Consider the following 23,005-nt stretch of genomic DNA (forward strand, 5'->3'; position numbering starts at 1 on the left):
TGTACAAATTATATATTTGGTCCAGTGGAAAGGTAAGAACATCATCTGGTACTAATTTATTTTTAATGTAATGATTTGAAATGTTTAGATAAAAAGGCAAAACCTCATTGTAATAAAGCTGAGCATCACTTTTAAAATGAAAACACATATATATACATATAAATACATAAGCTTATACACTATTTTGTCAAAAGTTTTGGGACCCCCCCCAAAAAAATAAATAAATAATTGAATTCAGGTGTTCCAATCACTTCCATGGCCCCATTTGTATAAAATCAAGCACCTAGGCATGCAGACTGCTTCTACAAATATTTGGGAAAGAATGGGTCGCTCTCAGGAGCTCAGTGAAATTAAGCGTGGTACAGTGATCAGCTGCCACCTGTGCATTAAGTCCATTCGTGAAATTTCCTCACTACTAAATATTCCATACTGTTAGTGGGAACAACAGTAACTCAGTCCATGAAGTGGTAGTCCATTTAAAATCACTGATCGGGGTCAGCGCATGCTGAGGAGCACAGTGCACAGAAGTCAGCAACTTTCTGCAGAGTCAATAGCTTCAGACCTCCAAAAGTTGCGTTGCCTTTGGATTAGCTCAAGATCAGTATGTAGAGAGCTTCATGGTACGGGATTTCATGGCCGAGCAGCTGCATCCGAGCCTTACATCACCAAGTGCAATGCAAAGCGTCGGATGCAGTGATGGGAAGCACGCCGCCACTGGACTCTAGAGCAGTGGAGACGTGTTCTCTGGAGTGATGAATCAGAGCAGAGACTGTGAGCCAGGCCTTCTCATTTGTGAGGCCTGACCTCACAAATGCGCTTCTAGAGCAATGGTCAAAAATTCCCATAAATTCCCATACCCATCACTGGGAGTCACTGTCTGCCACAGGTATTGAGTTTGGGCCTGTCAAATCAAAAATACTGAGTGATGTTGAAAATAGTGATGTGAATTCGGAACATTTTCAAATTGATATGTCAAGTGAAATAAGTGTCACAACATGGGTTACACTTAATGGGTTTTTTTAAATAAATGATAATATGACTAACAGAGGAATAGTACAATTAAATGATCTTGTTACTAAAATATATAATTATTGTTAATGTGTTAAAGAAGCGTTCTTCTCTGGCTAACTTTAAGGGGGCGGCATCCCAGCGCCCCCTACTGACCGGCCGCCACTGCCCAAAGTTCATTGGAACACCTCTTCCTCTGGCCCTTCTTCCATGGCCTCTTACTCTCCTTCCATGCCTTTAACCTCTTTGATCCATGCTTGCAAATAGCAACACAGAGGTGGCAAGGTGGCATCTTTTATAGATGGAAGAGGACTGATTGCTGATTGAAAAGTTTCACACAGGTGCAAATTGATATGTCAAGTGAAATAAGTGTCACGAAATGGGTTAAACTTCATGGTATTGAGTATCACACAGGTCTTGTTGTTTGCACTGATTTTGTACATGAGATGCCAGTGTTCAGTAAGATTGTCTGTATCTTTCTGAGAAATTAAGTGTTTTTTTGTGTATCAGAAATGGAGAGGAGCATTTTCATGCTTTTAATGTTGTTGACCAAGTGAATAATGTTTCATTTGTATCACCTCATGAGTTGAGATACTTCAAGCCCTTTGATATCCAAATGTCTTACGCTACACACTCATTTTACTATGTTGTGCCATATGGCTGTATTGTATAGGGCAACAGTGAGGTATCTCATCATTTTGGTTGGTACTGTACCATACAGGGTCATTGTGCAGGGTTTTTGAGCGCACTGCTTTGTCAAATTTAATACCTTTGTTAAAGGAAAAATAAATATTTTTGTTCATTGCAGGACTTTTTGGAGTGAGGATTGCACATGGATGACAGGATAGTTACACTAACAGATTCATTTTAACTCTTAATAGTGTTAATCCAAGTGCACCATGTTTGTGAGATTGTGTGCAAATCTTGCATCCTGTGTACCAAATAAGTAATGTATCTATGGTGTTATCAATTTCCCCATCCTTATGGATTACAGAAGTAAGGATTACAGATGGTTATTCCTACCCTGCTATAATACAGTGTTGGAGGCATAAAAATGATCTACTTTAGGTATTTGTGCTGCACAGAAAATTAGCACCAGGAATGTAAATATTTTAATTTGTTCATTAACTTAAGGTGGTTGTTTATGCATGAAAGACAATTATTAAAGTAATGATCAACATTTTCATATAATTCCATATTAATGTTGCTGCTGTCCATCTGCACCTGATATTACACAATAGTGATGTAACACACACAGTTCATAAAAGCTTTTTGCTTTTTCTATTCTAAACCCCTGTGGTTTGGTGGATGTGTCTCTGACAAACGTCCTGTGCAACAAGAGATTTATTTTACATTTTCAGCTACAGTGGTTAGTTTGAAATAAAAGTTTGTTTAACAGAGGAAATTGAATCTCATATTATTTACATTTTATTCACACACAAAACATTAATGGTGAACATTTTTGACTTTATAAAATGATTCTCTCAAGTCTTGCTGATCGGCCCCTATTAAACAATAAAGTAAGACATCTTTTTCATAAAATAGTTTAGTAGCCTACTATTCACTTTGGCAGAATTTATCATTATAATCAACTTCATTATTTCCTGGATTTTGTATCACCATAGTCCCTACATGTATGTAAATGCAGGAAATGGAATTCAAATCAAAAACATTTTACCCCATTTTGTGCCCCCCGAACACTTCTCAAACCAAAGTTACACCCGTGATTGAAGGTAATTATTAAATCACACACAGACACACGCACACCCATACACACACACACACACACACACAAACAAATGAGCTAAATACAGTTTGATTATTTTTTTAAAATAAATGATAATATGACTAACAGAGGAATAGTAGAACTAAATGATCTTGTTATTAAAATATATAATTATTGTTAATGTGTTAAAGTAGTGTTCTTCTCTGGCTAACTTTAAGGGGGCGGCGTCCCAGCACCCCCTACTGACCGGCTGCCACTGCCCAAATTTCATTGGAAACTTGAGCTCTATTTTGTCCTCTAGCTGCAGCTCCTCCAGTACGCATGCAAACATCTCTTCCTCTGGCCCCTCTTCCATGGCCTCTTACTCTCCTTCCATGCCTTTAACCTCTTTGATCCATGCTTGCAAATAGCAACACAGAGGTGGCATCTTTTATAGATGGAAGAGGACTGATTGCTGATTGAAGAGTTTCACACAGGTGCATTAAATATTCATAATTATGCAATTTCTATCTATTAGCTGTTAATAGATTTTTTCCTTTTGTTCATATTTATAATAATAACAACAACAATAATAATAATAATAATAATAATAATAATAATAATAATAATAATAATATAGTATTATTAGTTAAAATAGACATTATTATACTATATATAATGATCCATAACATCTGGTCATGTAAAAACTGCCTTTAAGAGAGCAAGGGTTATCCTCATACTGAAGAAAACCTGCTCTTCTTTTTTTTCACTTCTTTTTCTTTCAAAATATCTGAACACATTGTTTATAATCAGTTGTATGACTATCTCCTGCAGAATAACCTCCATGATCCCAACCAGTCTGGCTTCAAAGCAGTACATTCCACAGAGACTGCCCTTTTGGCGGTTACTGAGAAACTACATGCTGCTAGATCAGCCAAGCTGTCATCGGTCCTCATCCTCCTCGACCTTTCTGCAGCATCTGACACAGTTAACCACAAGACTCTCTTGTCCCTCAGGAGTCTTGGAATTTTTGGAACAGCATGGGAATGATTTGCTTCCTATCTGGATGGTCGCTCATATCAGGTAACATGGAAGGGATTGACATCTGTTCCATGCAGACTTTCTCCTGGTGTCCCACAAGCTCCTCTCCTTTTCTCCCTCTACACTCACTCTCTTGGCAAAGTTATATCCTCACATGGGTTTTCATACCACTGCTATGCCGGTGCCACCTTATTTTCACAACTTATTTTCTCCTTCTCTCCCTCAGATACAATGGCATCTACTCAGATCTCAGCGTGTCTGGTGGACATTTCATCTTGGATGACAGCTCATCAGCTGAAACTCAATCTCAGCAAAACTGAACTGCTGGTCATCCCAGGTGATCCCTTGCCCAGGATCTTGCATTGTCTCTGAAAAACTCCATGGTCTCCCCTTCGGCCACTGCTCGCAACCTTGGGGTAACCATGGACAATCAGTTATCCTTTTCCTCCCATGTTGTTAATGTGACATGCTCATGTTGGTTTCATCTGTACAACATCAGAAGGATTCGACCATTTTTATCCACAGAGGCTACTCAAGTGCTTGTTCAGTCTCTGGTCATTTTGAGACTGGACTACTGCAACTCTTTAATGGCAGATCTTCCTCTTAATGCAATTCATCCACGGTAAATGATCCAAAATGCAGCTGAACGACTTGTTTTCAACCTGCCTAAGTTCTCCCACACCACCCCACTGCTGCGTTCTTCCACTGGCTTCCAGTAGCTGCACACATCAGATTCAAAACACTGATGCTGGCCTACAAAGCCAAGAATGGACCAGCACCATCTTACCTCAAAGCTCTTATTACTCCTCACACTGCACCTCGCTCCCTCTGATCCACTAGCACTGCCCGACTGGTCCCATCATCTCTCAGGGTAAAAGGTAGGCATACATCTAGACTCTTCTCTGTTCAGGGACCAAGGTGGTGGAATGAACTTCCCCTAGATGTCCGTACAGCCGAGTTGCTGACTGTCTTCAGACAACGACTGAAGACCTACCTCTTCCTGAAACACTTAAACTAGCTCTTATTTTCCCCCATTTTTATGTATTGTTATATGTTATATGTATATATTTTAAAAAACAAAAAATAAAAGCAGCAACAGCTCAGTTTTAAGCTAATAGTATCCTAAGTCTGTAACCTACTGAACTAGTTTGTTTTGTGTGTCCTGTCCCGTGCTTAACTTCTTCAGGTTGGTCCACTCCGTACTCCAGCCCAGGCTTTCCTGATGATCCAGCTTCTACCACCACTAATCAGTAATGGTGACCCTATAAAGCTGGGACAGAAGCCAGTACCAGGAGCTTGATTGCTCACTTCACATTTGGTGTTTGTGTTGTGTGTAGTTCCGTGTCGTGTTTCTGCTTCAATCTGGTTTCAATCCTTGCTTGCCTTGACTTTGAGGCTGATCTATGCCCTGTTTTGGTTTTGGCTGCCTTATTTGTATATACTCTCGCCTGTGAATGTAAATATTGCTACATTATCTATATATCAGCCAGTAGTCAGTTATATTATTACTGTATAATACTATTAAGTATTATTAGATAAAATAGACATTATTATACTATATATTGCAACCATAAAACAGCAGCAATAATAATAATAATAATAATAATAATATTAATAATAATAATAATAATAATAACAACAATAATAATAATAATAAATACATTTTTATTTTTATTCTTTTATAATTGTATTATTTCATTTTATTTTTTTAATTATTATTAAATAATCCATAAATCGAGTTTCTATGCAGAAACCCCAATCCCAAAATCAGACAATCCCACGTGAGGTCTCGAGCCCCGGTGTCAGAACCTGTGCACGTGTCATGGTGGGCGTGTCCTGTTGTTCAAAGAACTGTTTATTTCTGTTTAAACTGTCTCCATGGTGATAGCGCGTCACGTGGAACGATTTTAAATCAAACCACAACATTGAGTTGGTGCTTGACTTTGGATAAACAACAGCAATCAAGACCACAGAAAGCGATTAGAGAAGAACAAACCCAAAGGACTAAAGAAAGCAACTGGAAAAGAAGAAACCCATGGACTTTAGACGATTTCTCCCGGATGTGACAAATTTTCCTCTCCGCAAGATCGGCTGTGCTGCGGGGCTGCTCGCTGTCTCTGCAGGTGCGGGTTACTTCGTGTACCGCTACTTTCAGAGACGCAGCACAGCTACCGACCACACTCAGCCAGCTCACGGTAGGATGATTTGACTTTAATATCATAGTGTTTTTACAATAAATCATGTTTAAGTTACACTGTGTTACAGTCTAATGTTATCTAGTTAATCAGCGATATCCTCTTCTGCCGCGAATTAGCCTAATGCTAGTTACCTTGCTAGCGAACTCGGCCATAGGAATAAACTACACAGCAAAATACTTAACCGGATTGATAACACTGACTTAAGAATTTATTTTATTTCGGCAGTAAAATGTTTACCTCACTGGTCGGTCACTTTTAACAATAATGACCACTGGTTTTAGACAAAATCATGCTTAGTCTAGTGATTAGCTAGCTCTCGCGCACGGACTTTTCGCTAGCTCTCGCGCACGGACTTTTACCTCTTTAAATTTCGGTGTAATTTTTGGCCTAATGTTATTTATCTAGAGAATTTGTCTATGTGTTTCATTATTACACAAATTCCATGTTAAATTAATGTACCTTTTACATGTCATTAATGTCTTTTTGTTACAAATGTCTTATCTGCCTTTAGAATGTAGCTAATCGTGTCATTTCCACAATATCATAGTGAGTATAAAGATAGTTAGATTGCTGAACTCGGTCTCTCTCTCTCTCTCTCTCTCTCTCTCTCTCTCTCTCTCCATTTAAGATTACTAAATAAAATAATTAGAAAATGAATCTGCTTGCCATCACTAATCTATCATTTGTGTGTGTGGGAAACACTGGTCTAACATTAGCTACACTGCTAACAAACCTGGCTATATAGCTGGGGAGCTAAATATTGTATTGTGTAGAATAAAACATTAAAATCAGTAGATGGCTAAATATTCTCATTTATTATTAATGCCTGATTTTAATTGAATAGTTAGCTGAATGCTAATGCACTTGAAAACATGGCTACCCATTTTAAGCTCTCAACACTACAATATTTCTCCTAGTTTTACCTACTAGTTAATAAACTTGGCTATTGGTTGTAAATGTATGATAGAAAATGTTAGTTGTAATTGAAGTCATTATTCTGAGTCACAGAAAACTCCTTTTTTACAGACTCTGTGAATGTGCTGGGAGAATCACCTGATACTCCCTCTGTCCTCCAGGTAAGTGTCCGCTAAATAGTCCGATTTTAACTACATTTCAAACATTTAGGCTGCTAGTAACTGTGTGTGTGTGTCTATGTCTATGTCTATGTCTATTAAGGTCGATGAGCCCAAAGTGCTGATTTTTACCGGTGACCCCCACAGTGACACTTCAGCTGTCAGTCTGGTAACCAAATCTACAATTTATTTACAAAGATGACCGCAGGATTGTCCATGTGACAGAATGTTAGATGTGTTAGTATGAAACTGCTAGAAAGAGAAACACTTGTGAATTTTTTGCTCTACTTTTCACAGCCTCCCAGTGCTGGTGAGCTGAACAGAGCCTGGTGTGATGATCAGGTTCAGTCTCCAGACTCCATCAGCTCCCAGTCTGAGGTACTGTACAGTGCTGTAGCTGAGACACACACACACACACACACACACACACACACGTCTTTACAAGTTTGAATGTTTATTTTTGTTGTTCTCTTTCTAGTCAGTGGAAATCAAGAGAGACCACCTCAGGATATTAAGGGGTCCAGAGAGTCAACCCTGTGAAACCACAGAGACGTACCCCTTGCATCATGAGGTAATCAGTCTTTATTACTCTGATGAAGAGATTTGACAGTAGTGAGTATTATATGCATGCTTTTTTTAATAGTTCTTGAGTTTCATCTAATTGTCATTTATAGGAATTCTCTTATGACGACACTGAAGACTCGTCCACTGACATGCAGGTAAGGGATTATTCATTGTGGTGTGATAAAATTTTGTTAACTGCAGTGACTAATTGTGTTTGTGTGTGTTAAGGCTGTTGAGGCAAACCTGCAGCTGCAGTCCACTGAACCTCAACAAGACACTTCAACTGTCAGTCTGGTAACCAAACCTACAATTTATTTACAAAGATGACCGCTGGATTGTCCATGTGACAGAATGTTAGATGTGTTAGTATGAAACCGCTAGAATCCGAAACACTGGTGAACTTTTTGCTCTACTTTTCACAGCCTCCCAGTGCTGGTGAGCTGAACAGAGCCTGGTGTGATGATCAGGTTCAGTCTCCGGACTCCATCAGCTCCCAGTCTGAGGTACTGTACAGTGCTGCAGCTGAGAGAGACACACACACACACACACACACACACACACCTTTACAAGTTGTTTTGTTTTGTTTTTCGATTTCTAGTCAGTGGACATTAAGATCCATATAATGTTCTGTGTTTTAATATAAAACTCTTGTGATATGAAGCACTTGTGATCTTTTTGCTCTGCTTCAATGTTCACTTTTGTGAATTGGGGTTGTAGACGTTGAACTTTATCTAAATGTTATTTGCAGGATTTCTCTCAATTTAAGGACACTGAGGACCTTCTTACTGGAACTCAGGTAAGGGCTTATTCATTGTGACTTTACAAAATGTTGTTAACTGCAGTGACTAATTTTGTGTGTTTGTGTGTGTTAAGGTCGCTGAGCTGTATGATGAGCCGCTGCCCACCGCTTCTGGTGATGACCCTACAGCTTTCGTCCTGAATGAGTGTAATTCAGAGGAGAGCAGAGAGGATGAGGAGCTACAGCCTGAGAGAAAGAGCCTGGAGGACTTCAACTTCCTCAGTGTGCTTGGAAAGGGTACATACGGGAAGGTGATTTTGTCCGAGCTCAAAGGCACTGATGAGGTGTATGCGCTGAAGTTTATGAAGAAGGACATGATCTGGGAATATGAAAACATCAGCTGCACCTTTATGGAGAGGCGGATCTTGGCTCTGGCCAGTGAACACCCCTACCTGACCCACCTCTACTGTAGCTTCCAGACCAGCGACTCACTGTGCTTCGCAATGGAATTTGTGAATGGCGGGGATCTTGCATTTCACATTTCCTGTTCATGTGGATTTGATGAACCCCGCATCAGATTTTATGCTGCTGAGATCGCCTGTGCCCTCATGTTCCTCCACCGCAATGGGATTATACACAGAGATCTCAAACCCGGAAACATCCTCCTCGATGCCGATGGCCACTGCAAGCTTGCTGACTTCGGCTTGTGCGCAGAGGGAATACTAGACGGCAAGACTGCCAACACTTTTTGTGGCACACCCAACTACATAGCACCAGAGGTGTTACAGTATTGGGAATACGACACATCGGTGGATTGGTGGGCCCTAGGTGTGATCATGTACGAGATGATGACAGGCTACGCTCCGTTTCATGATCACAACGAGGAGATGATGTTTGAGTCCATCATCAATGCTGAACCGGAATATCCATCAGACCTCAGTAGGAATGCGGTCAACATCCTCAAAGCGTTCCTGAGGAAGAAGCCCATGGATCGTCTCGGCTGTGTGGTGTCCGAGGGCAAGGAGAATGCCATCAAAGCTCACCCTTTCTTCAGTGAGATCAACTGGTCATGGCTGGAACAGAGGAAGATCACTCCTCCGTTTCAACCACAGATTACATCAAAGAGGGACGTCAATAATTTTGATGGCAGATTCACCCGTGAGGAGCCCAAGCTTTCTCATGGGAATCTCTCCTTCTTCATCCAGTCCATCCAAGAGGAGTTTGATGGCTTCTCATTTATTAACACTAAATATTAACTTTGCTAATCTAATATTAGCATTTATTATTATTATTATTATTATTATTATTATTATTATTATTATTATTATTGTTATTGTCATACCATTTAAATTTGTCCATTTACATCTACACATATGTATATATTGTATCTTTCTATATATATTAGGGCTGACATATATTATTTATTTATATATTATTTTATTTTTATATACACTATATATTATATTATATTATATTATATTATATTATATTATATTATATTATATTATATTATATTATATTATATTATATTATATTATATTATATTATATTATATTATTTCATATCATATTATATTTTAATGGGCAGCACGGTGGCTTAGTGGTTAGCACTGTTGCCTCACAGCAAGAAGGTCCTGGGTTCGAGTCCTGGGTTCGAATCCTGGGGTCGAACAGGCTGGGGCCTTTCTGTGTGGAGTTTGCATGTTCTCCCCGTGCCTGCGTGGGTTTACTCCGGGTACTCCGGTTTCCTCCCACAGTCCAAAGACATGTACATTAGGTTGATTGGTAATTTTAAATTGCCCATAGGAGTGAGTGTGTGTGGTTGTTTGTCTGTGTGGCCCTGCGATGGACTGTCCAGGGTGTACCCCTGCCTTTCGCCCTATGTGCGCTGGGATAGGCTCCAGCAGACCCCCGTATTTTATATTTCATTTTATATTATATATTAAATTAAATTATTATTTTTATCATTATAATTTATTGTTTATTTTTATATTATTTATGCATATTTATATTTATATTCATATTTATATACATATATATATATATATATATATATATATATATATATATATATATATATATATATATATATATATATATATTTGCATATGCATACATGAGAACTACTGGTTTTTCACAATTATTTTTGTCTTTAATTTCTACTGTTTAATTTTCCCTATTTTTTTCTATATATTTTTAACTATATCCCTTATTTTTCATGTCCACACACTTTAATTTATACTCTTTTCTTTCTTCAAATGTAGGACAGTCGTTAAAATCACTTCACTACATGTCGTACTGTGTGATTTCGTATGTGATTAATAAAATTTGAATTTGATTTGAATTTGAATATTAATTGATCATTTTAAAGATTAATTTGTACTGTGTTTGTAATGATCAAATAAATAACCTTTTTTCCTCATAGAAGACTTATCAATTGTTTTGCTTTTGTTCAAACATCCCGATGTTCATCAGCCAGTGTTTTAAAAAACTCTTTATATAACAAAAAGTCAACACTAATACTCTGTCTGGGAAAGAAAAAAATCTATTGAACCTATTTTCAACTAATATATATATATATATATAATCAATTACATTAAAATAAATCATTTCTCAAAATTAATAGAAAGAAATAAGCAGAAATCTCTTTTTGCCTAATAAAATGACCCTTCAATTGCCCAGTGTTTAAAGATGTAAGTATACTTGATAAATACACTTAATAAACTCTACATCACAATCTGTGTTCTTTATTAAAAACAAGCAGAACATTAAAAATGTGCTTCTACACACACAATCATAAAGATGACAGACTTAAACAAAAACAGATGAGAACAGCTGTGTAGTGTACTGATAAGAAACAGCATTGTGATTGACCCCACACACCCCTCACACACACTCCTCACCCTCCTGCCCTCTGGAAAAAGATACAGAAGCATCTGAGCCTCACAACCAGACTGTGTAACAGTTTCTTTCCTCCAGCCATCAGACTCAACACCCAGAACAGAACATTCATATTCAATATACATCTATGTTTACTGGACCACCTTTTTTCAGTGCTGCCAAAACTGTATATTTCGTTGTACATTACACTTTAATGCTGTTTAAATGCTGTTTTTGTACATCACACTTTAATGCTGCTCCCAGCTGCTGCTATCATATGTGTACATGTTCACAAGCTTCCTTTTTTTGCACACTGGTCCACATAGACTGTATACTGGTCAGTACTCTTTCATTTTATTTCTTACTCTGTTTGCACTAGGTTCCACACTATACACTGTATGTGGCTAGACTAACTTACTTTCTAGTCCTTAGCTCTGTGTTGTTTTATGTAGTTTTGTGTTTTATGTAGCACCATGGTCCTGGAGGAACATTGTTTCATTTCACTATGTACTGCATCTACTATTTATGCTCGAAATGACAATAAAACTTCTTGACTTGATACCTGATGTTACACTGACCTCAGGTAAGTTATTACGCAAATTATGCAGAACAAAAGAAATCACAAGAAAGAAAAATATCCCTGTAGTGTTTAAGAAATAAGTAGATTTGAAATAATGTACATTTTTGTCCAGCTCTGCAGTATAGCGTTCATTTCTACATGTCTGTGTACAGTAGAGCTTTGAGCATTATAAATGTACAAGCTTTAGGACACTGTCAAGATTTTCCACATAAAAGGACTTGCTCAGGTCCATCAGCACACATCTCTTGAATTCTGCACTGATCTGCACTCATAACAGAACAAACACAAGAAAAATACAAACATAAGAAATACAGAAACATGTTAAACACAAGGGTGTAACTTTGGTTTGAGATGTTTAATAATCATTCATTAGATCATTATATATTGTATAATAATGTCTATTTTAACTAATAATACTATATAGTAATAATAATAATAATAATAATAATAATAATAATAATAATAATTATTATTATTATTATTATTATTATTATTATTATTATTATTATTATTATTATTATTACTATTGTTGTTGTTGTCTTCTTTATATTTTTGTATCTCTAACAGATATTATTATTATTATTATTATTATTATTATTATTATTATTATTATTATTATTATTTCTATTAATAATGTACAATTGCTTGGACAGTATAATGACCACTGAGACAGAACACCACTTTCAAATAACAAATAACATTAATAAAGTTCTATCTTATCTTATGTTATATACTTTGTGTATTTTTTAAGTCAGTCAATAATATGGCTTATAATTTCATGTCACCTTGTCTTGATATTATCTTTTTCTTTAGCTGCTTTACCTTTGCAGCTGTAACTATGCACATTTCCCCGCTGTGGGCCGAATAAAGACTGATCTTATCTTATCCTATCTTATTTGTTCAGTGGAATGGAGTTCCACCCAGGGAGCCTCACACCCAGTTTTCCAGGATGGGATCCAGCTCCTCTGTGAAACTGAAGAAGATAAATTACTGAAAGTGTATGAATGAATAGAATTATAATGAATTACACTTGTTATAACTTTATTACAGAATACAGTGCTAAAAAGAAAGTATAGCCAATTAATTGTGGATAATTAAGAGATAAGGATGTCCTGGGTGTTTGAGAGAGTCTCAGTGTACTGTCCTAAAAGATTTGCTAGATAACAGAAAACGTTTAGAAAAATTGCCCCAGATTACTTAATGCCATCTCATCGACTCACCAGCAGATGGAGCAAAGGGATTGTTGGATTTGTTTTACAATTTCTCTGACAGTTAGTGACATGCATTTCTGAGTAAGTATATATTGATATATCAGTGTAAGTAAATAAGTGCATTAAAGTGTATGTGTTAACAATAAGAACAATACAATAATAGTAATGATTTTATTATTACAATAATTAATAACGATAACCAACATAAAACAACAAGAAGAAGAAGAACAAAACATTTCCCGCATCCTCCGGAGAGAAAGAGCTCCTCCTGACCACACTCATCCTCCTCAAGGTGGGAGGAGCTTTATCCTACCACGTGACTTTAATGTCTCACTGATTTTACAATAAATCCAGTGTTACAGTCTAATGTTATGGATCTCACAAGCGACCTCATCTACTGCTGACCATTAGCCTAATGCTAGTTATCGTGCTAGCGACCTAGGCTACTGCTTTAAATTGTACAATAAAATCCTTAAGCGTGGTCAAGAATTCATTTTATTTCCACAATGAAATATTTACCCTGTTCGTAGGTCACTTTTAACAACCCTGACTACTGGTTTTACACTAAATCATGTTTAGACTACTGATTAATCAGCTCTCACGCTAAAGGGCTTGGTTACAGATGTACACCATCAAGCATTGCAGGCATAACATTATGACCACTGACAGGTGAAGTGAATAACACTGATTATCTCCTCATCATGGCACCTGTTAGTGGGTGGCATATATTAGGCAGCAAGTAAACATTTTGTCCTCAAAGTTGATGTGTTAGAAGCAGGAAAAAATGAGCAAGCGTAAGGATTTGAGCGAGTTTGATAAGGGTCAATTTGTGATGCCTAGACCACTGGAAAAACTGCAGCTCTTGTGGGGTGTTCCCGGTCTGCAGTGGTCAGTGTCTATCAAAGGTGGTCCAAGGAAGGGACAGTAGTGAACCGGCGTCAGGGTCATGGGTAGCCAAGGCTCATTGATGCACGTGGGGAGCGAAGGCTGGCCCGTGTGATCTGATCCAACAGACGAGCTACTGTTGATGAAATTGCTGAAGAAGTTAATGCTGGTTCTGATAGAAAGGTGTCAGAATACACAGTGCATCACAGTTTGTTGTGTATGGGGCTGCATAGCCGCAGACCTTAAAGCTAATGAATGGATTTTACAAGGTTGTTATAACTGTAAAGAATGTTATAATAAATCTGCTATGATAAGAAGCATTTATGATCTTCATGCTCTACATTTCACAGCCGCTCGATGCTGGTGAGCCGGACAGTGCCTGCCGTGATGACCAGTGCGTGTCTGCAGACTCCTCCCTCTCCCAGTCTGGGGTATTCTACAGTGCTGCAGCTGAGATACAAACACACAAACATCCTTCTTTACAAGGTCTAATGTTTAGTTTTGTGTCTCTATTTCCAGTCTGTGGACATCAAGACATACTTCCTGGGGATGATAAGGGGCCCACAGAGTCGTCTTTATTGGTTTAAAAGCACCAAGACATGCAGCTTGAACCGCATGGTAATCACAGACTTAATTACTCTGAGGAAGAGAATTGACCTTGATGATTATTAGATGCACTCGTTTGTGAAACAGATCTTGAGCTTCAGCTTTTTGTCATTTGCAGGGATTCCCTTATCAAACCACCATAGAGGATTATTTCACTGGCATACAGGTAAGGGATTATTCGTTGTAGCATCACAAAACTCTTGTTAATTGTAGTGACTAATTGTGTTCACTTTAATTTGTTCTCTTAAGGCTGAATCTGGGAGGGTTACCGAATTCATCTCCTGTAACTGAGTGGAGACATCTTTCATTGTGCCACATTATTTTGTGGTAAATTTATTGCACGTCATGAAGTGTATGTTGTAGTTAGTAACTTTTGGAATTTTGTCAGTTGTACTTTTGTCTGCAGTGTCATTATTTTTTTTTCAACAGCAAACCATTACAGCAGTAACCTGCACTTACCTGTATGTGGCTGAAGATGGACAGATGTAGACCTCCACTTCAGAGTATGATCAGAACGACTCTGAGGTCATTCAGAGTTTCAGACCTGATGTGTATCTACATATGCTGCTATTCCTCTGATTCGGATACTGTAAAATGTACTGTGTGAGTTTTAATGATTTGGCTTGCAGGAGAGAGAGGAGTGCCTTAACCCAGAGGAGATGAAGGTGCCCTTTATTTTGTACGATTCTCTTCACTATTTAATGATGTAACAGTGTATTGTATGTTTAACATACACTAAGCATTTACATCTCTTCTTTCTTAGCTGCCATCTTTTAGACAGAGAGGTGACTGAAATCGGCCTGAAGGTGCCCGCTCTCCGTGAGGTGTTTGCTGTGAGTAAAACCTTTATTCAGCTGCTGTTACTGAGCAGGTAAAGTCCACTCTGCTTTAACTTTTATATTGTGTGCTGTCTTATATTCAGACTCTGCTTCCCAGCATCCAGAACCAGAACTTCTTGTTCGTGGTGGAAAAGAAGATCGTCATGCCACTGGCAGCAGCTAACAAGCAGGTAACTTCAGAATGATGAAAGATTGATCTGATGAAAATACTTTCAGTTACTCAGCCAGAGCCAAAGTGACTGAGATTTTTTCGTTTGCTTTAACAGGATGCAGTTGGTGTGCAGTTGGCCTACGAGGTCCTGATTCGATTCCTGAGGACGCCTTCCATTCAGGAATCAATTAAAGCAGAGCTCTCCTCCTGTGTAAGCTAATAAACGCCTGTGTGAAATGACAGATGTTTACATATAAAAGATTTTGGGAATATAGATAACAGGACTCCGATATGTAAAGCTAATTTATTTTTGTATCTTGTCTCCTCTGTGCAGGACCACCACTACAACTTCCTGGATGTTTTTTATGAGCTGATTTTCTTCAGCTACTTTATAAATGGCTCAACACCTCAGCCAGTAAGTGTCTTATCAGGAGATTCATAAGAAATGCTTGGACTGAGTTTCAGAACATGGTCTATTTGATCTCGTTTTCTTTTTCCATATTTTTTAACCCTGATAAGACATGACATTAATGAAGCTTGTCTTTCTTTCTAATAGTTTAAGGGAGGACTCTTGGAGCGCCTGGTTGAGCTCATCAGCATGTGGGATGTGGACGTGTGGGAGCCTGCAGCAGAGCTGTACTTCACAGTGCTTATTGTAAGTGTTCCAATATCTTCTGATTCCATGATACACAAATTCTCAGGATTGTATCTTAAACTCAGTGACACTATGTTGTATGTGTGTGTAATTTATCAATAGGATCACCTTACACAGCTTGCTGAAGTTCTCTTCTCTCAGCCTCTGGAGCTCTACAGTGACCCAGCAGCCTTAGCCACAGCAGTTCAGCATCTCCTCAAGCAGCAAGTCCAGCAGATGATGGACATTTTGGAGAAGGTCTTTCCCTTTACCCACTTCATCTTTTCTTCCTTTGTTTCATTTCATGTTCTTTTCTTTCACTTTTTCCCAGATTGCTCAGGCTCTTCACACATAAGTATAAATTTATTTTATTTCTGTTTTTGATTCATATTTGATATATTCTATAACTCTGTGGTCCAAGGTATGCCCGCATGTTTGCGTTCAGTTGCTGCCTCTGCTCTACTGGTCTCATATGCTGAAAGAGATGTTTTTTCACACCCACTTACACTACATGCACCACATCAGGTAGTCACCATCCTCAATAATATTCACAACATATGACCGCACAATGTCGTTCAGGCTATGAAGCCATCCTTTGTACCACACAAAATCTCACTATCAAACCCGTAACGGCCCAAAATAGCCCAGCTATCCTGCTCCACCACCTTGTGCGCTCTTGTTCGGAGGAACAGGTGCCTGATGGCTGGCTGGAACACGACTGTCTGGCTAAGATTTCAGAATCGTCATCTCTGCATGCAGATCTGTCACAACATCCGTTGGAAGGTGGAGCACACATATTTGTAGATGGCTCGTGCTCTAATCCCAATGATAATACCACCTTATGTGGATATTCAGTATGTTCTTTGCCTAACGTTGTACACAAAGCTCACTCTATTTCTTTTCTTTCCACTCAAGCGGCTGAACTTGTTGCGCTAACAAGGGCATGTTGTCTGTTTAAAGATCAAGTTGTAACTATTTATACTGATTTGCGATATGCGTTTGGTGTAGCTCACGATTTTGGTAAGATTTGGCATGCACGTGGTTTTAAAGCTGCAAATGATAAACCCATTTCACATGCTACACTGGTTTCGGATCTTCTAGAGGCCTCAATGCTACCTAAACGTTTAGCTGTTGTCAAGGTCAAGGGTCATGACCCAGGAGATTCTGAAATGGTTCGTGGTAACTCTCTAGCTGATGAAGTAGCAAAATGGGCTGCCAAAGAAGGTATGTCCTCACCTTTTGTACACAAAACAGCCACAGTATTTTCTCTGTTTACACACATTTTGACTACAATAGATATTGACATATCTTTTCTACAAACACAGGCTTCAAAACAAGATCTTTTGTTTTGGTCTTCTGAGAACTGTTGGCCCTCAGATAAGGACGGACTGATTCGCTGTCCTCAGGGCCGTATTGCACTCCCCTGTTCTGTCTTACCATTTCTCGTGCGCCATTATCATGGTATCTCACATGATATCTCGCACGAAGAGGGGTGATTAGAAACATCAACAAACAATTCTGTATTCTTAATGTCACTAAAACTGCCAAATTGCTACTTGATGCATGTTTGATTTGTGCCAGAGCCAACGTTTAGGGTAAAACTGCCAAACACGATTCGTTACCCCCCTCCAGAAGCGCTGTTTCAAGCTTTACAAATTGACTTTACACACATGTCACCTGTGAGAAACCTAAAATATCTTTTGGTGATTGTTGATAAGTTCTCAAAATGCGTTAAAGCTTTACCCTGTGCAAAGGAACATGCAAATACTGTCATTAAGATTTTGGCAAAAGAAATCATACCTAGGTATGGTATCCCACAATCTATTGACAGTGATAACGGTACACTGTTCACATCCAAAGTGACCCAGAAACTTTGTCAGAATCTCAACATTGACTAGAACTTTCATATTCCATACCATTCCCAAAGTTCAGGGATAGTAGAAAGAAAGAATAGAACCATTAAAGACAGACTCACTAAGGCGTTATTACAAACCAACAGCCGAAACTGGGTGGATCTCCTGCCCTCAGTTCTTTGTGAAATTCGCATGACGCCACATCCAGAATCCCAACTATCTTCTTTTGAGATAATTATGGGCAGGCCATTTCCAACCCCTTGGACTAAAGGTAATCCTGGTGTTTCCTTTTCAGGTGAACTGGAGGTGATTGTCAGCGATTACACTCAAGCACTAGTTGAAAAATTAAACAGTGTGCATGGTAATGTCTCTGCCTCTCTCCCTCTACCTACAGATCAGCCGACTCACCCTTTTCTCCCAGGTGATGCTGTTTTAGTAAAAAGCCTCAATCCCAGGAAAGTGGGGGAAGCAGCCTTTGGCCATCCAACTAGAATGTTAGCAGTCACACGCACTGCTGTCCTCACTGATTCTCAACCTCCAGTGGATCCACGCCAGCAGGGTGAAACAGTGCCCTGTTCCATTGACAACTAAGAAAGGAGAATAACTGCAATCAAGCAGCCCTTAGGGGGCCTCATCTCATCTCACCTTTTCACATACACATATAGAAACCAATGTATTAGCTTTCACACATGTCTGATAATCCGACCAGGTCTAGAACTAATAACATTCCTAGACACTGGGTTTGTAGACTCTTTCTCATTCGAGAACCTGCTCACGTTGTGATCCTGATAGGCTAACTCAGCCATTGCTTAGAAAATAAGTGGAAAAATGTTAATTATACATTTAGTAGGGGCCTTATGCCCCTATGTTAGTAGTTTTACACCTCAGCAGCAGTGTGGTGGAAATTTGGCCTGTGCTTTTTCTTTAGTAGTCGCTCGCAATTTGTCCGACATTCATGATGCATCTTGTTGGGTCTGTCATCACATTGGTACTCGATGGTCGTCATTTCCTTTAGATAATAATACTGCAGTTGAGATCAATAAGAACAGTTCTTTCTGTCTAGTTCCCCCTGATATTGTCTGGCTGCTACAGCTAACTGCTGCTTTTCGCTCAGGACATGACATGACCGATCCAGGGCCTGGCTGTAACTCCAGTCTGAGTACATGTCATGGTTTCCCTGGGGAAGAGTGCACCTCTCCCCCTGATGTATTATTGGGCAATTCTCAGGTATTTATTGTCCCAAAAAAGTTGGGTGACACTTATCTCTGTTCGAATGTTAATGACCAGTTATCCCTCGGCAACTCTGAGTGCAAGACTCGTGTGGATGTGATCGCTTCAGAAGAGGGCTCCAATCCTTTTTGTTTTATTAATGATAAGGATTTCCCTCGATCTAATGATGGTCTCATCACTGGACAGAAATGTCCATTTAGTTTTCTGACAACAACTAACACTGTCTTGTGGGTATGTGGAAGTAAAGCTTATACTAATATACCTCGCCATTGGAATTTCAAAGATTTTACTTCAAGTTGTTGTCAAATAATATAATCTGTAAAACAAATTAATGTATTACATTAGAAAAAAATGCAAAAAAGAAGCATTTTTACTAGTGGTCTCAGACATTTGGATGCTGTTTTTTTTTATTCCTGATAACTTTCATAACATCACCAATGTTATTCAACATATGAGAAAGGCTGTAGCTGATGACTCTTGGTTTGCATGGCTTTTGTAGATTCCTTATTTTGAAGCCAAGTGTATTAATTTAAGTGTGTTCATTTATGACAGAAATGGCCTCAATGTGTCTTAAAATGTCCTTGTTTAGTCTGTGCAGGCAACATTTATAACTGATTCCAGATGTTTTGAGGAAATGCATCTCAAGCTCTGACATACTGCTGTGGCTGAAATTGATTTTTAAGACACTAATGTACATGGAAGTTGCTGGACAAAGCTCAGTCTGATGGTGTGCTTTTAGATCATTTGTGGCATATCTTGCTTCTTGTCATAGATAAATGTGAACTGTCTGAAAAAAATGGAAAAATCGTGTTGGCAGTAGGACTAAAAGGCAACTGTAAGCAAACATTTTGATCAGTGGAGTTCAAATAAAGCTTATCTAACAGTTAGAACAGCTGTCCTGTGTTGTAATTATTTTATTGTTCATATTCTTATTATTAAAATAAGTTAATCATAGTGGACTTTATACTGGACAATGGCAGCACACAGAGCACTTACTCTAAATAAATTATGTTTATTATTATTTTTGTGTGATATGGTGATGGAGTTCTAACTGAAACACTACAAACTAAAATATATCATCCTATCATCACGTACTCTTCCATCCAGCATGTCTAGACAAACAGGCGTACACGTGCACACAATCTTGGTATTTCCAATGACCTTCGTATTGGTGTAGATATTTAATGGAACATGCCATTTCAGAGGCTTGTACCAATCACTGTAGTTACATAAAGCTCAGTCTTTACAATATGAAAAGGTAAAAATCATCTTCTGTTGTGACCTAAATCTTTATAAACTACTGTGTTGAGACAGTGTGTAGAATGCATGCACTTGTCAGCCGTAAGTGTGTTTTATATTCTGACTCACATGTCAACAGAAACAGAAGCTGAATAGATTCTGTATGAAGCCTTAAAAATAATCAGACATGATCTTCCATGAGTGCATTCTCTGGACACCAAATAAACCCAGACACACCTCATATATCTGCCCTTTTGATCTGGCAAACGGGTATCGATAGATTTTGAAAAGTGCAGTGTGTGTTACAGTGTGATCATGTATAACAGTGCAGTGTGTGTTACAGTGTGATCATGTATAACAGTGCAGTGTGTGTTACAGTGTGATCATGTATAACAGTGCAGTGTGTGTTACAGTGTGATCATGTATAACAGTGCAGTGTGTGTTACAGTGTGATCGTGTATAACAGTGCAGTGTGTGTTACAGTGTGATCATGTATAACAGTGCAGTGTGTGTTACAGTGTGATCATGTATAACAGTGCAGTGTGTGTTACAGTGTGATCATGTATAACAGTGCAGTGTGTGTTACGGTGTGATCATGTATAACAGTGCAGTGTGTGTTACAGTGTGATCATGTATAACAGTGCAGTGTGTGTTACGGTGTGATCATGTATAACAGTGCAGTGTGTGTTACAGTGTGATCATGTATAACAGTGCAGTGTGTGTTACAGTGTGATCATGTATAACAGTTTAGTGTGTTACAGTGTGATCATGTATAACAGTGCAGTGTGTGTTACAGTGTGATCATGTATAACAGTGCACTGTGTGTTACAGTGTGATCATGTATAACAGTGCAGTGTGTGTTACAGTGTGATCATGTATAACAGTGCAGTGTGTGTTACAGTGTGATCATGTATAACAGTGCAGTGTGTTACAGTGTGATCATGTATAACAGTGCAGTGTGTGTTACAGTGTGATCATGTATAACAGTGCAGTGTGTGTTACAGTGTGATCATGTATAACAGTGCAGTGTGTTACAGTGTGATCATGTATAACAGTGCAGTGTGTGTTACAGTGTGATCATGTATAACAGTGCAGTGTGTGTTACAGTGTGATCATGTATAACAGTGCAGTGTGTGTTACAGTGTGATCATGTATAACAGTGCAGTGTGTGTTACAGTGTGATCATGTATAACAGTGCAGTGTGTGTTACAGTGTGATCATGTATAACAGTGCACTGTGTGTTACAGTGTGATCATGTATAACAGTGCAGTGTGTGTTACAGTGTGATCATGTATAACAGTGCAGTGTGTGTTACAGTGTGATCATGTATAACAGTTTAGTGTGTTACAGTGTGATCATGTATAACAGTGCAGTGTGTGTTACAGTGTGATCATGTATAACAGTGCAGTGTGTGTTACAGTGTGATCATGTATAACAGTGCAGTGTGTGTTACAGTGTGATCATGTATAACAGTGCAGTGTGTGTTACAGTGTGATCATGTATAACAGTTTAGTGTGTTACAGTGTGATCATGTATAACAGTGCAGTGTGTGTTACAGTGTGATCATGTATAACAGTGCAGTGTGTGTTACAGTGTGATCATGTATAACAGTGCAGTGTGTGTTACAGTGTGATCATGTATAACAGTTTAGTGTGTTACAGTGTGATCATGTATAACAGTGCAGTGTGTGTTACAGTGTGATCATGTATAACAGTGCAGTGTGTGTTACAGTGTGATCGTGTATAACAGTGCAGTGTGTGTTACAGTGTGATCATGTATAACAGTGCAGTGTGTGTTACAGTGTGATCATGTATAACAGTGCAGTGTGTGTTACAGTGTGATCATGTATAACAGTGCAGTGTGTGTTACAGTGTGATCATGTATAACAGTGCAGTGTGTGTTACAGTGTGATCATGTATAACAGTGCAGTGTGTGTTACAGTGTGATCATGTATAACAGTGCAGTGTGTTACAGTGTGATCATGTATAACAGTGCAGTGTGTGTTACAGTGTGATCATGTATAACAGTGCAGTGTGTGTTACAGTGTGATCATGTATAACAGTGCAGTGTGTGTTACAGTGTGATCATGTATAACAGTGCAGTGTGTGTTACGGTGTGATCATGTATAACAGTGCAGTGTGTGTTACAGTGTGATCATGTATAACAGTGCAGTGTGTGTTACAGTGTGATCATGTATAACAGTGCAGTGTGTTACAGTGTGATCATGTATAACAGTGCAGTGTGTTACAGTGTGATCATGTATAACAGTGCAGTGTGTGTTACGGTGTGATCATGTATAACAGTGCAGTGTGTGTTACGGTGTGATCATGTATAACAGTGCAGTGTGTGTTACAGTGTGATCATGTATAACAGTGCAGTGTGTGTTACAGTGTGATCATGTATAACAGTGCAGTGTGTGTTACGGTGTGATCATGTATAACAGTGCAGTGTGTGTTACGGTGTGATCATGTATAACAGTGCACAGGTATGAATGGTGATTCACAGGTTGAATGTCATGTCATCTGCACAGACAGTGTACAATGCACAGTGTGTTCACAGCCTGTGCATAT

The 23,005-nt window shown here is 38.6% G+C and overlaps 1 protein-coding gene across 1 annotated transcript; it reads left to right on the plus strand.

Moving 5' to 3' along the window:
• The first annotated feature begins 5,789 nt into the window (after window positions 1–5,789).
• On the plus strand, window positions 5,790–9,584 carry LOC131342006 (protein kinase C epsilon type-like). Its single transcript, XM_058372712.1, has 7 exons — window positions 5,790–5,949; window positions 6,979–7,028; window positions 7,129–7,194; window positions 7,504–7,596; window positions 7,700–7,744; window positions 7,818–7,883; window positions 8,463–9,584. The coding sequence occupies exons 1-7, from the start codon at window positions 5,790–5,792 to the stop codon at window positions 9,582–9,584; spliced, it is 1,602 nt and encodes a 533-aa protein (XP_058228695.1).
• Window positions 9,585–23,005: the final 13,421 nt, after the last annotated feature.

This window comes from Hemibagrus wyckioides, linkage group LG20 (assembly GCF_019097595.1).
Source record: "Hemibagrus wyckioides isolate EC202008001 linkage group LG20, SWU_Hwy_1.0, whole genome shotgun sequence".
In the NCBI taxonomy this organism is placed as follows: domain Eukaryota; kingdom Metazoa; phylum Chordata; class Actinopteri; order Siluriformes; family Bagridae; genus Hemibagrus; species Hemibagrus wyckioides.